This window comes from Carassius auratus, chromosome 48 (genome assembly GCF_003368295.1).
Source record: "Carassius auratus strain Wakin chromosome 48, ASM336829v1, whole genome shotgun sequence".
Taxonomy (NCBI): Eukaryota; Metazoa; Chordata; class Actinopteri; order Cypriniformes; family Cyprinidae; genus Carassius; species Carassius auratus.
This window is the reverse complement of record NC_039290.1, coordinates 11,051,727-11,071,726: the sequence shown is the minus strand read 5'-3', so window position 1 is coordinate 11,071,726 and position 20,000 is coordinate 11,051,727. Positions and strand designations below refer to the sequence as shown.

At 39.3% G+C, this 20,000-nt stretch overlaps 2 protein-coding genes, 1 long non-coding RNA gene and 1 pseudogene across 4 annotated transcripts in view; all 4 read left to right on the top strand.

The window, feature by feature from the left end:
- LOC113065863 (beta-enolase-like) overlaps window positions 1-1,681 on the top strand; it is a 10,316-nt pseudogene extending 8,635 nt beyond the window's left edge.
- A 1,392-nt stretch (window positions 1,682-3,073) lies between these two features.
- LOC113065387 (uncharacterized) lies at window positions 3,074-5,772 on the top strand. The gene is made up of 3 exons (XR_003279006.1): window positions 3,074-3,656; window positions 5,006-5,266; window positions 5,356-5,772. It is a non-coding gene; the product is annotated as an uncharacterized LOC113065387 (long non-coding RNA).
- Window positions 5,773-8,881: 3,109 nt separating this feature from the next.
- LOC113065861 (stress-associated endoplasmic reticulum protein 1-like) lies at window positions 8,882-12,158 on the top strand. Its single transcript, XM_026237412.1, has 3 exons — window positions 8,882-9,167; window positions 10,400-10,475; window positions 11,802-12,158. The coding sequence occupies exons 1-3, from the start codon at window positions 9,084-9,086 to the stop codon at window positions 11,840-11,842; spliced, it is 201 nt and encodes a 66-aa protein (XP_026093197.1). The 5' UTR covers window positions 8,882-9,083; the 3' UTR covers window positions 11,843-12,158.
- A 220-nt stretch (window positions 12,159-12,378) lies between these two features.
- LOC113065860 (calmodulin-binding transcription activator 2-like) overlaps window positions 12,379-20,000 on the top strand; it is a 51,372-nt gene continuing 43,750 nt past the window's right edge. For both annotated transcript variants that reach the window (XM_026237411.1, XM_026237410.1), the window contains exons 1-9: window positions 12,379-12,421; window positions 16,214-16,310; window positions 16,580-16,683; window positions 17,206-17,273; window positions 17,513-17,648; window positions 17,734-17,805; window positions 18,045-18,195; window positions 19,529-19,654; window positions 19,760-20,000. The exon at window positions 19,760-20,000 is cut by the window's right edge and continues 1,375 nt beyond it. In XM_026237411.1, the coding sequence (XP_026093196.1) occupies window positions 16,280-16,310; window positions 16,580-16,683; window positions 17,206-17,273; window positions 17,513-17,648; window positions 17,734-17,805; window positions 18,045-18,195; window positions 19,529-19,654; window positions 19,760-20,000 (929 nt within the window). In that variant the 5' untranslated portion in view covers window positions 12,379-12,421; window positions 16,214-16,279. The remainder of the gene's footprint in view (window positions 12,422-16,213; window positions 16,311-16,579; window positions 16,684-17,205; window positions 17,274-17,512; window positions 17,649-17,733; window positions 17,806-18,044; window positions 18,196-19,528; window positions 19,655-19,759) is intronic.

Here is a 20,000-nt window from a genome sequence, read left to right as displayed (position 1 = left end):
TCACGCACCCACTCTCACTCACAAACACACTCGCACTCTCTCACTCACTCACACTCACATATTCACTCTCACGCACTCACACTCACTCGCGCGCACACACACACACACAAACACACACACACTCCCTCACACTCATTTGCATGCTCTCTCACACACTCACTCGCACACAGACACTCACTCTCATGTGCTCACTCATGCACTCACTCACTTGCACACACACTCTCACTCACTTACTCAAGCACTTGCACACTCACTCACACTTGCATACTCATTCACTCGCACTCACACTCTCACACACACTCACACTCTCACTCACTCAAACAGACACACTTTCACTCTCACACACAGCTGGTTTGTGTAGGGTTAGACTGGTTCATGTGTGTCTGTTCTGGTTTATATCTCAGTCCAGTCCATCGAGGATCCGTTCGATCAGGACGACTGGGAGAACTGGAGCAAGTTCACGGAGTCAGTGGACATCCAGGTGGTGGGAGACGATCTGACCGTCACCAACCCCAAACGCATCCAGCAGGCCTGTGAGAAGAAGGCCTGTAACTGCCTGCTGCTGAAGGTCAACCAGATCGGCTCCGTCACCGAGTCCATCCAGGCGTGAGTGACACGCCGCACTACAGGAGCCAGTTCATTATCTCACTAATTCTCACTCTTTTATGAATTTTTTTTTTTTTTCAGTTTTCATTTCTCACGGTTCTTTTTTTATGGTTAAAATGAATAAAATATTATTTTTATATGATTTAAATAATTTTAAACCTAAAATTGTACAAATGTAAATGTAATTTAAGAAACAATGAAATCCGTTTTATTTACCCCTCCTCCCCCCAACTTTATTTTTATTTTTTTCCCCAAATTATTACTTTCTATCTTATTTTTTTTTTGTGATTAAATGTATAATTTAGAAAGCATGACTAATTAAGTGAAATCATATAACTTCTACAAATTGACAAACATGGTAAAAAAATGAAGGCTCTATGAAATAGTTTTTTTTTTTTTCACAAATGCCATCTTTTCTGTTTTATTTTTTTTTATTCCAGCAATGTATTAAAAAAAAATATATACAAATAAAGTTTAGACCTCTATGAATTCAAGTTTTATATATTACCAAATTCTGTTTTCCGTTTTGTTGTTTCTGGATTCTGTGTTAATGTTTTGATTTCAAATTGAATAATAAATAGTGTTTTTCTTCAATAACGAGATCTGTGTTGTGTGCAGGTGTAAGCTGGCTCAGTCTAACGGCTGGGGTGTGATGGTCAGCCATCGCTCCGGGGAGACGGAGGACACCTTCATCGCTGACCTGGTGGTCGGTCTCTGCACAGGACAGGTACTCCATACACTTGTGCTCAAACCGTGCATTTGAAACGCAGCTGAATGAGAATCTGCCTCACTGACACGTGTTCTGATGTGACCAGATCAAGACCGGCGCCCCCTGCAGATCAGAGCGCTTGGCAAAGTACAACCAGCTGATGAGGTCAGCAGTGACATCATACCCTCCTCAAATCAGCCGTCCAATCAGAGTGTGCAAGCCCTCACCTGTGTGTGTGTGTGTGTGTGTGTTCCGCAGGATCGAGGAGGAGCTCGGTGAAAAGGCCAGGTTCGCAGGCAAAGACTTCCGCCATCCCAAACTCTGAATTCATCTTCCAGCAGCACTGAAGCAGCTCTGATGGACTTGTTCTGAAGTAAGACGTAAATAAAACAAAGGAAAGAGATGAAGTGTCTGTGTCTTTATTCACGTGCTGTAACAATCCAAACACATCCATTTGATCATCTGCTTTCTTCAAAGAAAGCAGTGAGTCACAAGCTTTCTTTGCCATCTAAAGTCAATATAAAATAAAATAAAGTTAATATTTATTAATTATTTAACAACACGTTCACGGTTCTTTAATGTTGGTTAATGGTCACATTCAGATGAATGAAGTACCAGGGTTATTATCGTTAACTAAAATTAAAAACTATTCTTTAAATATTACAAAACTTAAAACATATTTTATTTCAGATAGTTTTCAAGGCAACATGTCTCATTTCCATTTAGTTTAACTTGATGTGCAAAAAATTTTAATAAATAAACTATGTAGTCATATTGATTTTTTTATAAACAACAACAAAAAAAACTAAATTATTAAAGCTTAAAACCAATCATGGAAAATATAAAAAAGAAATGTAATCCAACATATAAATAAAACTAGAGGATAAATGTAATTATACAAGATCTTGACCAGGATCTTAAGCCCCGCCCCTTTGAGCTCACACTCATTTGCATACACATTCTGTTGTGATGTATTTATCAATTAGTGTTTGTGTTGTGAAAATGATCAGATGTGCGTCATTTTGGGAGGAAGTGTGACAGTCTTGTGTTTGAGATGTGTGTGAGAACGCAGAGCTGAAGGAGCGCAGGGTTGTGTGTGTGTGTGTGTGTGTGTGTTGCTCGGAGACACTTATCAGGCCGCAAGCGTTTCAGCGCAGCATCCCACAAACAAACGCGTGTGTCATGTGAGTGTGAGTGTGATGTAGAGTCCAGAGGTCAGAGGTCACCGGCTGTATTGTCAGCACACAGGAAGTTGTGGTGTGATGCTCTCAGTCCTCCGCTTTCACACACTCCTCTGCTGCCGTCGCATTCACACACTTGTGTGCAGGGAAGAAGGGTTGACATCATATGAAATTATTTTAATTGTCACAAAAAAATGCTGTCTTGATTTCCTATATTTACACTAAAGGTCAAAATGTCAAATGATTAAGATTTGTTTTTCAAATAAGTCTCTTCTGCTCATCAGGGATGCATTTGATCAGAAAAAACAGTAAAAATAGTGAAATATTATTCTAATGTAAACATCTGTTTTCTGTGTGAATCTGTGTTAAAGTGTAATGTATTTCTGTGATGCTCCGCTGTATTTTCAGCATCATTCCTCCAGTCTTCAGTGTCACATGATCTTCAGAAATCAGAATAATTTGATGATTTACTGCTCGAGAAACATTATCAGTGTTGAACACATTAATATTTCTGTGGAAGCTGCGCTGGGTTTTATTTCTCAGGATTCACAGATGAACAGACAGCGGAGGTTGAAGGCCCGTGACCTGAGGTCATCGCTCAGGAAACACTCATCTGACGTGGAACTATTGTGTGTGTGTCTCACAGGAGGAAATAGTTCCCGAGCGCCGCACGTTTCCAGGGGGAACCTTTATAGGGGGCGGCACCTGAGCGGGTCAGAGGTCACGTCAGTCTGTGACTGTGAAGAATGACGGGCTATAAACGAGCCGCTGATTAAATGTGACACAAAGCTCACAGTCGTCACCAGGGCTGTCTGAAGCGAGCGAGTCTGTGAGGAACCAGGATCTGTGTTCAGTCTGCTGAGTGACGTCTGAGGGGCGGGGCGTCGCTCACGGCAACCTGTGGCTATGTGTGACATCACAGCGATGCTCCTTAAAGGGCCGGCGAAGCACCTGCTCCGACAGAGACCCGTCCTGAAGCCTACAGGACAGAATCATAACACTGGACTGCTAGCTGGTTAGATTTCTCTCGAACAAGGATGTTTTTTTCATCTCCTCTGAACTTCGGCTCCTCTCTTCATCTCACTCGCCTCCTGCTCCTCATCATCGCTGTGGCAACACAGGTGGAGGGACGGCCGTCACCACGGCGACCAGACACTCAGGTGAGGATGTGATTTGTGTGTAAACCACTGATTCGACCAATCATGTGAGTTTGGGGCGGGACTATCGGACTAACTGACCAATGACAGACGAGGGTTCGGGAAACATGTTTGAAAACAGTCATCATGTGTTTGATGGCTCTAGTGCAGCCAAAAAAAAAAACGATGCAAAAGGCATAATTACTATTTTCTCATTTACTTTATTAAGTGATAAAAATAAATTTGTTTAATGACGTAGTAAAGTCGAACTAAAACTGAAAATTAAAATAAAATATAGAAATGTGGTGAAATTAATTGTATATTTTGAGAAAACTAAAGTATGTTTTGACTTTGCATGCATGTCCTACAGAAACAATATTAGCACTTTAACAATAACACTGATAAAATATCAAAAACACATTTTTTACAAAAACATTAACTAAAACTAAAGAGACAATACAAAAGCTAAAACTAAAAATTCTAATTGAATGTATTTACAAAAACTCTGAAAATTAATTCAAACTATAATAGTATCTCAGTTATTTGGGGAGAAAAACTAAATTATCATTTTCTTTTTCAAATTAATAAGACATAATAACATCCAGAGTTATTATAGTTAACTGAAACTAAAACCATTAAAAATAGTTGCATTGCTTGAAAAGTTGACTAAAATAAAATAAAAAAAATTTTTTCATTTCGCTTCACTTTTATTTTAAGTTGTATTTTTATATTTTATACATTTATTTTTTTATTGCAGAATTTCTAATTTCCATATAGATTAACATGATGAACTAAAATATCTAAAACTGCGTTAACAAATAAAATAAATAAATAAATAGTCATATCTAACCCCCTCAAACATAAAATAGTACACGACAAAGTTACAAAAAAAATTAAAGAAAAAAAATATTAAAAATATTTATCAACATATTTAAATTGATAATTGTAATTGTATTGATAATAGTTTTTTCCATTGTTTTCTCAGTTGAATTTATTATGTGCATTGCATCATGGGATTGTAGTTCTTTTCTCTATTAAAGCCAGCTTGTCACATTGTTTGATCTTCAGATACTTTATTGCTTCTAATCAAGCAGATCTTTTAAAAACCACTGTAGGAAAAATCAAGTCGGTGTTAGAAATAAAAATGATTATTTGCTGATTTTATTCATTTATTGAAAGCATTGTGTGATAGCCTACTGGCTAAATATATATATAAACAGAAAGAGTACTAGTGTCTGCATGCAGAGAGAGGAAATACTACAACAGTGATAGTGTGTGTCTGTGTGTGTGTGTGTGTGTGTGTGTGTGTCTGTGTGTGTGTGTGTGTGTCTGTGTATGTCTGTGCGTGTGTGTGTGTGTGTGTGTGTGTGCAGGTTCTGCAGGATCTGTTCGGGCTGAAGATCAGCTCTCTGGTACTGGCTCACCCAGAGGTCAGTGAGGGGTCAGCAGATGAAGCCCCGCCCCTCTCACAGCCGCGTCATGCTAACGCCGCTCCGTCACGCGTGTTCCTGGAGCTGCTGGGCCGTCACAGGAAGCTGCAGGGGCGGAGCAGGAAGGGCGTGGCGCGCGGCTGCTTCGGGATGAAGGTGGACCGGATCGGGGTCATCAGTGGACTGGGATGCTGACGCTCTCAGGTACACACTACTTCATCTGAGACCACAGAACTAAAGCTGTGTGGTGTCAGTCCTGCACGCTTAGTCTGGTGTGTTTTCTTCATGTGCAGGTGATCGAGACCTTCACCTGAGCATCACAGATCCAGCTCTTCTCCTGATGTGTGTGTTGACTGTCCGATCATTGTTCCTGTCCAGACGGATGCGACGAGACCGACTCTGCAGAACACACACCTTCATGTGTTTGTCTTCTAAAGATCCTGAGGTCTTCTCAGCAGTGTGTGTGTGTGTGTGTGTGTGTGTGTGTCTCTCTCTCTCTCTCTCTCTCTGTGTGTGTGTGTCTCTCTCTGTGTGTGTGTGTGTGTGTGTGTGTGTGACCTCTGGCTGATTGTCCGGTCAGTTTTGTCTTCTGTGTCTGACGTGACAGAGCTTCTGTTCAGTTTGTGAGTGGGAACTTTTTCTCAATATTTAACACAAGTTTAAACTTGTTTGTGTGTCCTCCATAAATATTATTTAACATCTAAATCTGAGCTGATGTTGTTTTTTGTATTCCTCTCTATATTCTGAAAGTTTGTTCATATTTCATTTACTCTGATTTAACATTTTACTCCTGAAAAACATGGTGAAAATGTGTCAGTTTTCTGTCTGTTGACAGTATTTAATGATTTATGAAGCGATAAAAACCCTAACCCTAAATAATTACAAATTATAGTCTCAGGCAGGGTCAGAAGGGTTTTGATGCCTGTGTGCATCATCACTGAGTTTTCATGCGCATTAAAATCATTTCTATTAGAAGAAGAGCAGATTTGCGCTCTGCACTTCCAGTGTCTGCTTACGTCATCATTCACCCCCGACAAGACCCGCCCACAGAGGGTCATACTTCTGATTGACATGTAAACTGACCAACCAGCGATAAGATGTCAGCCAGGTGTTGCCAAGGATTGAAGCGACTCCAATAACATTATATTTATCTCCTGCAGTGCGAATTAAGCCAATAAACGATTGGGTTATTTTGGGGCTTATTTTGAGTAGCATTTACCGCCACCTACTGGTTATTTCAGTCTCATGTTTAAAAATATCATTCGATTTTTTCTATCATTTTATATTTCTGTATTGCAGTATTTATATTTAAAACATTAATCTCATAACATTATTTATGCAATTTGTATGATTTTTTAAATAAAATTGCAAAGTACTAGAAATATATATAATCAAGTGTATAGAACCCTGCATATTTAGTTTTTTTTTTTTTTTTTGTATTTTAAATAAACAAATGAATAAATAAAGCCTCAAAGCCAATGCAACTTTCAAGCATTTCCATGGAAGTGAATGTTAAGTATCAGTCAACAATATAGGCTTATAGATAAATATAATTCAATTACAAATGTGAAAACAAACTTTTGGAACAAACATACATACATACATACAGGGCTGGACTGGGACAAAAAATCAGCCCTGGACTTCATCCAGACCGGCCCACCATGCATGTAAACATGCGCGCGCGCACACACACACACACACACGCACACTACATGTCTATACATACATTAATCTGGATGTAAAATTACTGATTAGAATGTATTACTATCAAAACCAAGAAAAAACTATTAAAATAATAAACAAAGAAAATGTAAATTATTTTATCAGGCTTTATTTTAAATATCTAAAGGTCTTAATTTATGTGCTTCTTATTATTCTAATAGAAATATTAATGCTTAGGGTACACAATTTCTGCTGTAACTATATTTCATGTGCTGCAACATAACATTTTTTTTTTATATTAATTCACACAAATTACCTCTGACCTGTTGGCTGCTTATAGTAGGCTAGTATTAAGACCACTGAACTATAGTAAGCATTATTTACAAAGACCACTGATCTACAATAAAATAAAAGAGTAATTAAGACAAAGAACATTGTGTAGTGATTTATTTTACATTTTTCATAACATAATCAAAGGCCTTTAAAAAGCCACAGCATAAATGGCTGCCCCACTGCTTTGGGTGTGTGTTCACAGTGTGTTTGTGTGTGTTCACTGCTCTCTGTGTGTGTGCACTTCGGATGGGTTAAATGCAGAGCACAAAGTCTCAGTGTGGGTCACCATACTTGGCTGAATGTCACGTCACTTCATTCAAATGCAGAGCTCAATGCTAGGGTTCAGAACTTTTCTTGCCCTGCCAAAAATAAATACATAAACAAAGATAAAAATAAAATTTCTATTGTTTTCTTTGTAAATAAGCTGCAATCTCATTTCACAATTCTAATTTCAATACCACAATAAACACTAACTATTAAGTTCAAACATTAATGAAGACAAGTAAACATTCAGTAATAAAAATGTTAAAAAATTATCATAAATAGCACCGTTTTCAGGTACAGATATTGCATAATCAAATGTAAAATACTTTAGGTGAAAATATAATAAATATGTTCTGTAGTGCACATATTTAGCAAAATACTCCTTTCTTATGGCTATTTTTCAATCTCAGCTAACCTTGCTATGGTCTTTAAAGGGCTTTCTTGAGGTAAATGTAACATTCTGTGAAATAATTGTTCTCCTGCTGTTTTGACTGATAACTGATCGATATTATTTCTGAGGCATATATACATTTCTGTAAGGTGTACTGTATCTTTAAACAGAAAGTAACAGATGATCGGTTTACTTGAACTGAGGCGCTAAAGCGATCTGTCACGTCACATTCTCTGACGCCAAAACGGTATTGTCTGAATTTTGTAATAAAATAGACAGAACTTGAGAGCTGATAATTTTAAATGCAGTTTATATAGATCAGTGAGTGGTGGCATATTACAGCTTGAATATTCTTACTTTTTGAAACAAAAAAATGCAGTAGCCTATGCTATGTGTATCATTACATTTCTGTCTCACCTCAGCAGTCAAGTCCGCCCTGAGGACGTCTTCACTTAAGTCTTTTGCCTTCCAGCAAATAATTTATTTATCTGGACACATTTGGTGGCATCTGTCTCAAGTGCTTGTCGTTTTCTCTCTCTCAACTTTCGGCCCCTCCATTACGCTTAGATATTTTATTATTTAACATATTGAATTTCGTCGCAGTTGTAAAACAGCTGCTTTTCAAGGCTAGAACTTGATTCTGATTGGCCAATGAGCAGTGAACACGTCACGTCTCGCAGCTCGCATCAACATCATGCGCACGCGTCGTTTTATCTGTTCTTTATACTGCTTTTTGTAATGTTTTAAATAAATTATTGTGACTAACGTAAAAAAAAAAAAAAAAAAGCATCTTGCGGCTTCATGAGAGAGACACGTAAGGCCGGAATTGGACTGTACAAAAATATACTTACGAATATATTTGCGATAAATAATGATTTAAAAACAAAATACATAACGCACCGGCCCAACCAGACCGCGGCCCACCGGGAATCTCCCGGTAGTCCCGATGGCCAGTACATGCCTGCATACATATACGACATTGGGAAAAGAAAGACTATTTAAAATAAATAAGACTAAGGAAAAAAACAAAAAACAGAAAATTACTGTACAGATTTGTGATTTTTTTTTACTGTATACAAGGGGTCAACATAAAAATAATAAATATAAAGGGGAGAAACTATTAGAAAAGTTTCAAAGGTTAAGGTTTCAAATATCGGTCTTTTTTTGTCATCGATGCATGACGTCATGTCAGTGAGAATAGCGGGTCAGAGGTGTGACGTAACGAGGAGGCGGGTCCCGCCCACGTGACACCGCTGCAGCGCAGCTCGTGCGACTGTCTGGAACTGAACCGAATCACCGGTCAACACCGCTCCGTTTACCGGCCAGCGCGATCTTCCGCCTCCCGTGACGCGTTCCAGCAGCGGCAGCATCATGTCGGCGGTGCAGCGGATGAAAGTAGCGAACGAGAAACACAGCAAGACGATCACACAGAGAGGACATGTGCAGAAAACCACGGTACGCGCGCCCCCGCGACTCTCGCGCACCCGCACGAACATTTTATATATATATATATATATATATATATATATATATATATATATATATATATATATATATATATATATATATACACACACACACACACACACACACACACATACACACATTAATACACACAATATACGACTATACACATTGCGCATTCAACAATCACATACAGGCTCATATAAAATACACACCAATAATACAATGATTGCACGTTTATGACACCATACCATGGTCATCTCTAAAATAACATTTAGGTGCAATTTTATTCCTTCACTCTTTGATACAGTTATGATACACACACCAGGTTCCCAAAATATGGCGCTCCATTTGTGCCAAAATTATACACTTTTTTTTTTTTTTTTTTTTTTGTAGAATACTTTCTTGTCTGCAGTTGTTTTGTTTCAGTTTAATGCTTTGCAAGTTTCTGTTCACTGTGAAAGTCCTGCAAAACATTTGACAGATATCCAGAGAAACAAATACAACATTTAGATTTATCAGTAACAAGTATTTAGTAACACTCCGATGCGTTTCTCTTTCTCTCAGCTGCTAACATGTTCTAAGAATGTTCTGCTAACGTTCCCAGTTAATTATGAAAGCATTGTTTCTGAATGTTATCTGAACATTCACAATGTCCAATCAAATGTTGTTGTTTTCTTGGATATGCGAACGATAATGGAACAACATTTCATTTTATCCTGTTGTAATCATGCAAATGTTACTCTTGATGTTTTTTTAATGTTAGGAAACAAGTGAGGCATTTAACGAACATTCAACTATGGACAGATAATGTTGTGTGCTAATGTTTTAAAAACATGTTCTGTGAATATTATGATAGTATTGTTAAATTATGATATGATATGATAACGATTCGTTTTATTTTTTTGTATTGCAATCTTGCTCCAACCAAAGTGATTTGAAAGCACCTGATAATTATGACTTCCCAACATTAAATTGAACACATAAATAGACAAATGTGACAGATGCATTTTTGGCACAATTGGAACGCCATAATTTTTTATATATTTATCTTTACAATTATACAATGACTGTAGATATGGACTAATGTTTACTACAAAAGAAGTCAACTGTTTTTTGTTGTTGTTGTTGTTGGCAGAGACCTTGTATTCTTAATCTAGTGATAGCCTGTGTTTGAGCCGTAGATGTGTGTGTGTGTGTGTGTGTGTGTGTGTGTCCTGCAGCGTGTGGTGAACGAGGAGAAGTCTCCGGTGGGTCCGTGGCTCCTCGCGCTCTTTGTGTTCGTGGTCTGTGGATCAGGTGAGACATATCTGACATCACACACATGATCCAGCAACATTCACTCTCAGGTCATCTCTCTGCAGTGAATGGGTGCCGTCAGAATGAGAGTCTGATAATAATCCACAGCACTCCAGTCCATCAGTGAACATCTGGAGAAGACAAAACCTGAAACACATCCAGCATTAAGATGATTTTAACTCAAACACATAGAGTCTATAATCCAGAATAACACTTCCTCCAGTGAAAAAGTGTTCTGGTCTGAATCAGGAGAGAAATCTGCAGGCAGAATGCTAAAGATGACGAGCCGTAACCGATGATAGTAACCATTAACTTTAGCACTCCGGTCAAATATTGCACTGCAGACATCACAAACTGCTTTAACTTTTCAGGTTTTGTCTTCTCCAGATGTTCACTGATGGACTGGAGTGCTGTGGAGTATTGTGCTGTTTTTATCAGACTCTCATTCTGACGGCACCCACCCATTTGTTGTGTGCTGTTTTTCCTCAGTAAAGCAGAACAGGAACTTCATCTCAGATCCTGCTGATGTTCAGATGTTCCACCTGCATGAATAATGTGCTGTTTATTCACGTAGAGTCTGGTCTGTGCATCATCATTTAGCTTATTTGCATGCTGTATATAACGAGGCTGTTGTTTCACAGACCTCGGATGTAAATCATGTGGGTTTCTACAGCTAAAAATAATGTTACGGTAGTGTTAAAATGTAACCTGCGGTGTCCTCTGGGTTGTCTTTCCTTAACCTTTGGATTCTTTAATGCATAATAGTCAAAAATGGCAATATATTTTTTGTATAAAATATAATTTTTATTCATGAAACTAGTAGAAATTGATATTTTGGTTCATGTCTCTTTCTCACAGTGCTGTTTGCATTTGACTTGTCTAGACACAGGATTTAAAGGGACAGTTCACCCAAAAATGAAAGTGACTCAAGCTCTTCCAAGCTTTATAATGGCAGTGAATGGGTGTTATCTTGCAAATGGTCCAAAAGAAGTCCAATAAAGCGCATCCATCCATAATTTCTTACACAAACGCATCGCTTCACTACAGGAGCCATTCATTCACCTCCGGAGCCGTGTGAGGCACTTTTAATGATGGATGGATACACTTTATTGGACTTCTTTTAGACCATTTGCAAAATAACACCCATTCACTGCATTTTTAAATATATCTCTGATTGGATTCGTCTGAAAGAAGAAAGTCATACACACTTAGGATGGCATGAGGCTGAGTAAGACATGAGGTAATATACATTTTTGGGTGAACTGTCTCTTTAATATGAGGATGTGATGTGTTCAGGCTTTAACTGGATGTGTGTTTGTGTTTCAGCCATCTTCCAGATCATCCAGAGCATCAGACAGGGCATGTGAGCCGTCCGTCCGTCTGCAGACGCTGATCGCTGCTTCTGTTCATCTCTCAGTGGTTTACAGCCGATTTTAACTCGTGTGTGTGTGTGTGTGTGTGTGTGTGTTCTTGAATCCCTCACAGTTCCTGTAGTTTGTGATTGGCTGTTCTTCCTCAGGTGGTTTTATCCGCTGTCATCACACACAATGCTCTGATTTGATCTTATTTCCGCTGATGTGTGTGTGAATCAGACATTCTGTACATCTGTCTCTCTTCCACCCTCTGACAGGAAATAAATGCTGTGTAATAATGATTTTATACAAATAAAAGGTATTTTCTCTATCGGCACTCTGTTTTACTTTCACAATAAATAACCAACACAAACTCACCATGAAAACAGATTCAGAATGAAATTAAAATATCTATCTATCTATCTATCTATCTATCTATCTATCTATCTATCTATCTATCTATCTATCTATCTATCTATCTATCTATCTATCTATCTACCTCTGTCAGTCTGTGCGCGTGCTCGGCTCCTGCGGGCGCGCGCCTGCGTGACGTCACTGGTGTGAGGAAGATGGCTGCGCTCGTGAAGGCGGAAGGTAAGTGGCGGAATCCGTCTCCGTTGCGGTTACACGTTACTGTCAGCGCGCGAGCAGCCGTTTATCAGAACCCGTCCGCTCGTTCCCGGTGTGCGAGCGCGTCTCTGTTCCTCCTGCGTGTGTGTTTATATCCCACTTATCGGTGTGTGTGTGTGTGTGTGTGTGTCTCTGTCTCTGTCAGTCCGGGGCCTTTGGGTTTGTCATATTTATGTTTCTGAAAAAAATAATGACTGTCAGTCAGACGGTTTCGTTCGGTCCTGTGTGTGTGTGTGTGTTTGTGTGTGTGTGTGTGTGTGTGTGTGTGTGTGTGTGTGTGTGTGTGTGTGTTCGGTGCAGGTGACGTTATGTCTCTCACTAAACACCACAGTTTTGTAGACTGTCATTGTTCCTTGTATCGATGGTAAATATGTTCATCATTCAGTATCGTTGTATGATCTGGTGCCACAGTATTGTGTAGTAATAGTGTACTGAATCAGACACGATCATGTAAACGCATGCACAGAATAATATCTTTTGATCATTAACACTCACAGCTTCATTAGTCATTAATATAAACAGAAATATGTTGAAACGCATTATTATTATGTTAGTATTCAGACTTCACATAACCTGATTAATTGGCTGACATTATTTTCATGTTGAGAACCATCTATTAACCTTTTTTTCTCTCTAAAATCTACTGACAGTAATGAGCATTTTCTGTATTAGTGTCTGAATGTTGTTTACATGTGTGTCTTTCGCATGTTTGTGAAGCAGCTGGAGGCGGAGCTATGCTGAATCAAGAGTGATGATTTTTTAAAAACAGTTGTGAAGTGTTTCTGAGTAAATACTGATGAGTCTGTGAGAAAGCTTACTTTTTTCATGATATTTCAGCTTCTAAAATTAAATGAAATGCAGCTCATTTCACATTTGGAATGTTGAATTCTATGTAAATGCATTATTGTTGATAACCGATATTTTGAACCTATATATACATGTCTGGTGTAAAATAAAAATAAGTTTAAAAATTAAGAATAACAAGGGCTCTGACAAATGTTTTTTTAAATGCTTTTAAATAATTTTACCGCCAAATCAGAGACTTATACCGATAACCATTAAAAAAAGCTTAATATCGGCACCGATTATTGGCCGACCCCTAGTACTAGTAGGATCATTTTCTAAGATATTAATTTTTTTAAGTTTAACACTGGGTTTGTTTACATGCACTGATGTTCATTAATCACTTTTTTTCATGTCCATAGATTAAAACAAGTAACTAAAATAATTAAATAATTAAAATCACTCAGTAAAATCACTCTTTCAACAATTATTTGTTGCGTTTGCGTCTCTTGCAGTGTCTAATGCATGGTTCCTCACAGAGCGGTTCGATCATTCTTTTCTCTTTACTGTTAACATTGACATATTAGTAATATTTCTAAAATTGTGATTCCTCGATTTATAAAAAATGAAATCATAGCAAAATATTAAAATCGGAGCCATGGCCCAGCAGCCAGCTCCTCTTGGAGACGGCATCCCATGAAAATAAATCATCACAAATAAAAACTATGCCCTTCATTTGGGCTGATTTTGTGTTTGAGAGATTAAACAATATATTTATAGAGAGAGAGAGAGTGTGTGTGAGAGAGAGCGAGTGAGTGTGTGTGTGAGAGTGTGAGAGAGAGAGAGAGAGAGAGAGAGAGTGTGTGTGTGAGAGAGAGCGAGTGAGTGTGTGTGTGAGAGTGTGAGAGAGAGAGAGAGAGAGCGAGTGAGTGTGTGTGTGAGAGAGAGAGAGAGAGTGTGTGTGTGAGAGTGTGAGAGAGAGAGAGAGAGAGAGAGAGAGAGAGAGTGAGTGTGGGTGTGAGTGTGTGAGAGAGTGAGAGAGAGAGAGAGAGAGAGAGAGTGTGTGTGAGAGAGAGCGAGTGAGTGTGTGAGAGAGAGTGTGTGTGAGAGAGAGCGAGTGAGTGTGTGTGTGAGAGAGAGTGTGTGTGAGAGAGTGTGTGTGAGAGAGAGAGTGAGTGTGAGAGAAAGCGAGTGAGTGTGTGTGTGAGAGTGTGAGAGAGAGAGAGAGAGAGAGAGAGTGTGTGTGAGAGAGAGCGAGTGAGTGTGTGTGTGAGAGAGAGTGTGTGTGAGAGAGAGCGAGTGAGTGTGTGTGTGAGAGTGTGAGAGAGAGAGAGAGAGAGAGTGAGTGTGGGTGTGAGTGTGTGAGAGAGTGAGAATACATTGTATCACTAACTGTGGTTACCAGGCAACACAGGCGACAGATCCAGAGAGAGACCGACTAGCTATAGAAATGCATCAGTTGCAATCGTGTGATATATATATATCTTTATCTTATTTTTATCTGGTGCTTTATTGTATTTTTTACATTTCTTTACTAGCCCCACTCAGTTCATGTGTGTGTGTGTGAGAGAGAGAGAGTGAGTGAGTGAGTGAGTGAGTGTGTGTGTGTGTGTGTGTGTGTGTGTGTGTGTGTGTGTGTGTGAACTCAGATCCACCGCAGGTGCTGATTCAGTGTTTCTACATTTTACAACCCTCTACGGAAACCTTGTCAATTGAATCACCTTTGGCTAGTAATTTTTACTCACCAGACTAATATATATATATACTGTATATATTTTAAAAATGGCACTGCTTTTTAATTATCTGAAAGTACACTCTTAACATCAGTCAGTGAAGTATTATAATATGATAATCAAGTATTACTTAATGATAGAACTTTAGTAATTAGAATTAAAACTTGGTTACCATGTATGAATGCATAGATATTTTAACTGAACATTATAACGGGACTGTTGGGGGTGCTGCGTTTGGTCATTCGATGTTTCTGTAAACAAATAAAAGGGGAAAAAACTACAATTGAATCTAATAGGATGATAAAATTAATACAAATTCTACTAATAAGCACATTGTGAAACACACAAATTATTAGCGAGCTATTGGATTCATGAATATTAAACAGGTTGTGTGCGTTAGCTCCGCCCACACACAATAAACTCAACAGTTCTTAAACGGTCAATTCTGCATGTATGTAAGACTCTGTGCTCGCTCTGCTCTCACCGAAGCGAGTGGTGTGTCTTTACAGTAGAGTTTACTGTACGTCAAACACAGCTGCGCTGCTCATCATTGAGATGAACTGAGAAATCTCACAGATGGAGGAGAAACTCTGAAGAGCTCAGTCTGAGAGTGTTCTTAGCCTCCAGTTCAAATCTAAGAGTTTATTAGCCAGTGGCTAATATTAGACAACATTAAGAGTGAAGATTCAGTCACATAAAATAGAGGGTTGAATCCCCATAAACTATCCGTCAAAAGAAAAAAGAAATACATGTAATGATTTTAAACAAATATAGCTTTTTTAATTGTTTTTTAAATGTTCCCAAAGTAAGTTTCTCCTGCTCACGAAGGCTGCATTTATTTGATCAGAAATACAGTAAAAATAGTGAAATATTATTCTAATGTAAAACAGCTGTTGTCTGTGTGAATCTGTGTTAAAGTGTCATTTATTTGCGATAGAAATCTTTTGTAACATTATAAAAGTCTTTACTGTCACTTTTGATCAGTTTAATGCAAACTTGATTAATAAAGATTTTCTTCTTTTAAACTTGGTAATGTAAAATAAACATATGTAAAATCATGTAAATATATATATATATATATATATTTATATGATTGAATTTAGCATTTAATTTTTATATATATATATATATATTTCTCCTTCATATTTTAACATTTTACTTGGTTTATAACTAATGAATCATTCATAAACATTGACATAAATATTTAATTTCTGTTAACTTTTATTTAATTTCCTGTCAGTGTTGCAGTTTCGTCCTCCCTGGATCATGTGACTGCCTCCTGCAGATCGGAGGAGTGAACTACACCATGAACAACAAGGACACAACGACTGAGTCCGGTCCGTCTCACACACACACTCTCGCACACGCACGCACACACACACACACACACACACACACACTCTCTCATACACACAGACACACACACACACACACACACACACTGTACTCTGATGAATGTGTTTGTGTGTAACAGAGAGCAGCAGTCAGATGAACACACACACACACACACACACGCTCACAGACTCACACACACACACACACACACACACACACACTCTCTCACACACACACACTGTACTCTGATGAATGTGTTTGTGTGTAACAGAGAGCAGCGGTCAGATGAAAGTGTTTTTACCCAGTAAGCTTCTGGAGAGTCTGCCTCGCTCCAGCACTTTCCCCAAAGAGAGACTGCGCTGGAACACCAACGAGGTGCAGGTTCAGTCAAACAAGTTCAAATGGTTTAATATTCTGTGTTATGTCCGTTAGCGTTTATTTCATTTCAAATAACAGATATTTTTTTTGTACTGATCTCTTTAATCTGTTAATGAGTTTATAGTTTTTAATGTGTTTTATTTCGATTGCTAGTATTTTACAAGCATCTTTGTATTTGATCGTCACTATTTTCCTGCTCTACACAAATAAATACAATGTAAATATATTATATAATTTATAAAACACATAAAAACTGCTTCAGACTTCCAGGCTAATCTATCTCAAGCTAACCTAAAGTGGGTCTTGACAAACTTTGAGTTAAAGTTTTAGTAATTGGGTTTCATGATTTAAAAAAAAAAATGAAGTTGTATTATTAGTTTGATTTATTTTAGTACATCAAGTTAATCTAAGTGAAGATGAGAGTAATTAGCTGTTTATGTATTTTGTAATGAAAATGTTTGTTGTTGTTGTTGTTGTTCTGCTTATTTATGATGGTGTACATTTTCATGTGTGTTTCAGGAAATTGCATCCTTCCTGATTTCGTTCGACAGACATGACGAGTGGCTTTCTTGCACGCTCAAGACCAGGTCAGTGTGTGTGAAACATGTCAAAATATCAGCAGCAGTGCAATCGGAAATGTTGAGGACAGTTACAGCAATAGAAATTAACCTATTTAATATTATTCACAAGTTAAGTTTTATTTGAAAGTAAATGAATTAAATGTACATTAACTGCCTTTATTCATCTACTGAATATTGAATATTTTCAACGAGGTTAAGCTGTCAGATTTATCGTATGTGTTCCTTGTTTGTGATTAATTTCACAGGCCACAGAACGGTTCAGTCATCCTTTACAATCGCAAGAAGGTCAAATACCGGAAAGATGGATATTGCTGGAAGAAGAGGAAGGACGGAAAGACGACCAGAGAGGATCACATGAAGCTGAAGGTTCAGGGCATGGAGGTGTGTGTGTGAGTGTGTGTGTGTGTGTGTGAGTGAGTGTGTGTGGTCATATGACGCTCATATCTTTCTCTCTCTCCTCCTGCAGTGTCTTTACGGTTGTTATGTTCATTCCTCCATCGTCCCAACATTCCACAGAAGATGCTATTGGCTGCTGCAGGTTAGTTATTATGAGCATGTGACACTAATCTACCCAATCAGAAGCCAGGATGTGTGCATGTCATTATTGTAAAATTATTTCTTAATTTATTTTTGTAAGTAGATTAGTAGATTTAATTATTTTTAGTATGTGTTTATATTAATATTTTTTTTTTTATGTTTATTACTATTATTTGAATTTAATGACAAAAAAATAAATAAATCATGACAGTGTTTTAATACACATCTGTGTGTGTTCAGAACCCAGACATCGTTCTAGTGCACTACCTGAACGTGCCGTCGCTGGAGGACAGTGGGAAGTCCTGTGGACCGGTCTCATGTGCTCTGACCGACCGCAGGGACAGTCTGCGCTGGAGCCGAGACGAACTGCTGTCTCAACTCAAACCCATGTGTGAGTGACCAATCACACGCCTGCAGCCTCACCAAACAACCAATCACACGCCTGCTGCCTCACCAAACAACCAATCACACGCCTGCAGCTTCACCAAACAACCAATCACACGCCTGCAGCTTCACCAAACAACCAATCACACGCCTGCAGCTTCACCAAACAACCAATCACACGCCTGCAGCTTCACCAAACAACCAATCACACGCCTGCAGCTTCACCAAACAACCAGTCACACGCCTGCAGCTTCACCAAACAACCAATCACACGCCTGCAGCTTCACCAAACAACCAATCACACGCCTGCAGCTTCACCAAACAACCAATCACACGCCTGCAGCTTCACCAAACAACCAATCACACGCCTGCAGCTTCACCAAACAACCAATCACACGCCTACAGCTTCACCAAACAACCAATCACACGCCTACAGCCTCACCAAACAACCAATCGCACGCCTACAGCCTCACCAAACAACCAATCGCATGCCAGCTGCCTCACCAAACAACCAATCACACGCCTGCTGCCTTACCAAACAACCAATCACACACCTGCAGCTTCACCAAACAACCAATCACACGCCTGCAGCTTCACCAAACAACCAATCACATGCTGCAGCTTCACCAAACAACCAATCACACACTTGCAGCCTCACCAAACAACCAATCACACGCCAGCTGCCTCACCAAACAACCAATCACACGCCTGCAGCTTCACCAAACAACCAATCACATGCTGCAGCCTCACCAAACAACCAATCACACGCCTGCAGCTTCACCAAACAACCAATCACATGCTGCAGCCTCACCAAACAACCAATCACACGCCTGCAGCTTCACCAAACAACCAATCACATGCTGCAGCTTCACCAAACAACCAATCACATGCTGCAGCCTCACCAAACAACCAATCACACACCTGCAGCCTCACCAAACAACCAATCACACGCCAGCTGCCTCACCAAACAACCAATCACACGCCTGCAGCTTCACCAAACAACCAATCACATGCTGCAGCCTCACCAAACAACCAATCACACGCCTGCAGCTTCACCAAACAACCAATCACATGCTGCAGCTTCACCAAACAACCAATCACACGCCTGCTGCCTCACCAAACAACCAATCACACGCCTGATCTGAATGTATCACTTCTTCTGGTATTACAATATAATAACATCTGTTACATATGAGAGTGATGCAAAAATGTGGTCTCCGTGGTACAGACAGAATAATTAACACCGGGCTGCTAAAGTGTTGAAAATGTAATGCAAAAACCTCAAATCATTCAAATCAGAAAATGTGAGACTCTGTATCTGTGTTTGTGTGTGTGTTCAGTCCACAGCTTGAAATGGTCTTGTGGAGGCAACGGTTCTGTGGAGCTCTCAGTGGAGCAGATGGTGCAACAGATCTTAGAAACACAACAGACCAAACCACAACCACGAACACACACCTGCCTCTGCGGTAAACACAGATAAATAACATCTACAGTAAATATCACTGTGATTTTGATGAAGTAGATCACATGCTTTTGAATGCTAGTGTGTGATTGATTGGTGTTTTCCACAGCATCTCCCGGATCCAACATTCCTCACCGCTGCAACAGCACCAGACACCGCATCATCTCGCCCAAACTGCCCCCCCCTCACCCCGCCCTCAGCGAGCGGCAGAATGTGTCCAGTGAGGGCTCCGGAGCGGAGGTGGATCCCGGCGATGCTTCAGTCGCTGTCAGACCTTCAGAGAGGAAGCAGCCGCCAGAAGATGGTGGGCGGCTCGAGGACACGGGGGGCGTGGCTTCACCGTGCTCCTC

Coding starts and splice junctions, on each gene's coding strand:
- LOC113065861 (XM_026237412.1), top strand. CDS start 9,084: ATGTCGGCGGTGCAGCGGATGAAAGTAGCGAACGAGAAACACAGCAAG. Junction 9,168..10,399: donor GACATGTGCAGAAAACCACG/GTACGCGCGCCC, acceptor TGTGTCCTGCAG/CGTGTGGTGAACGAGGAGAA. Junction 10,476..11,801: donor GTTCGTGGTCTGTGGATCAG/GTGAGACATATC, acceptor TTTGTGTTTCAG/CCATCTTCCAGATCATCCAG.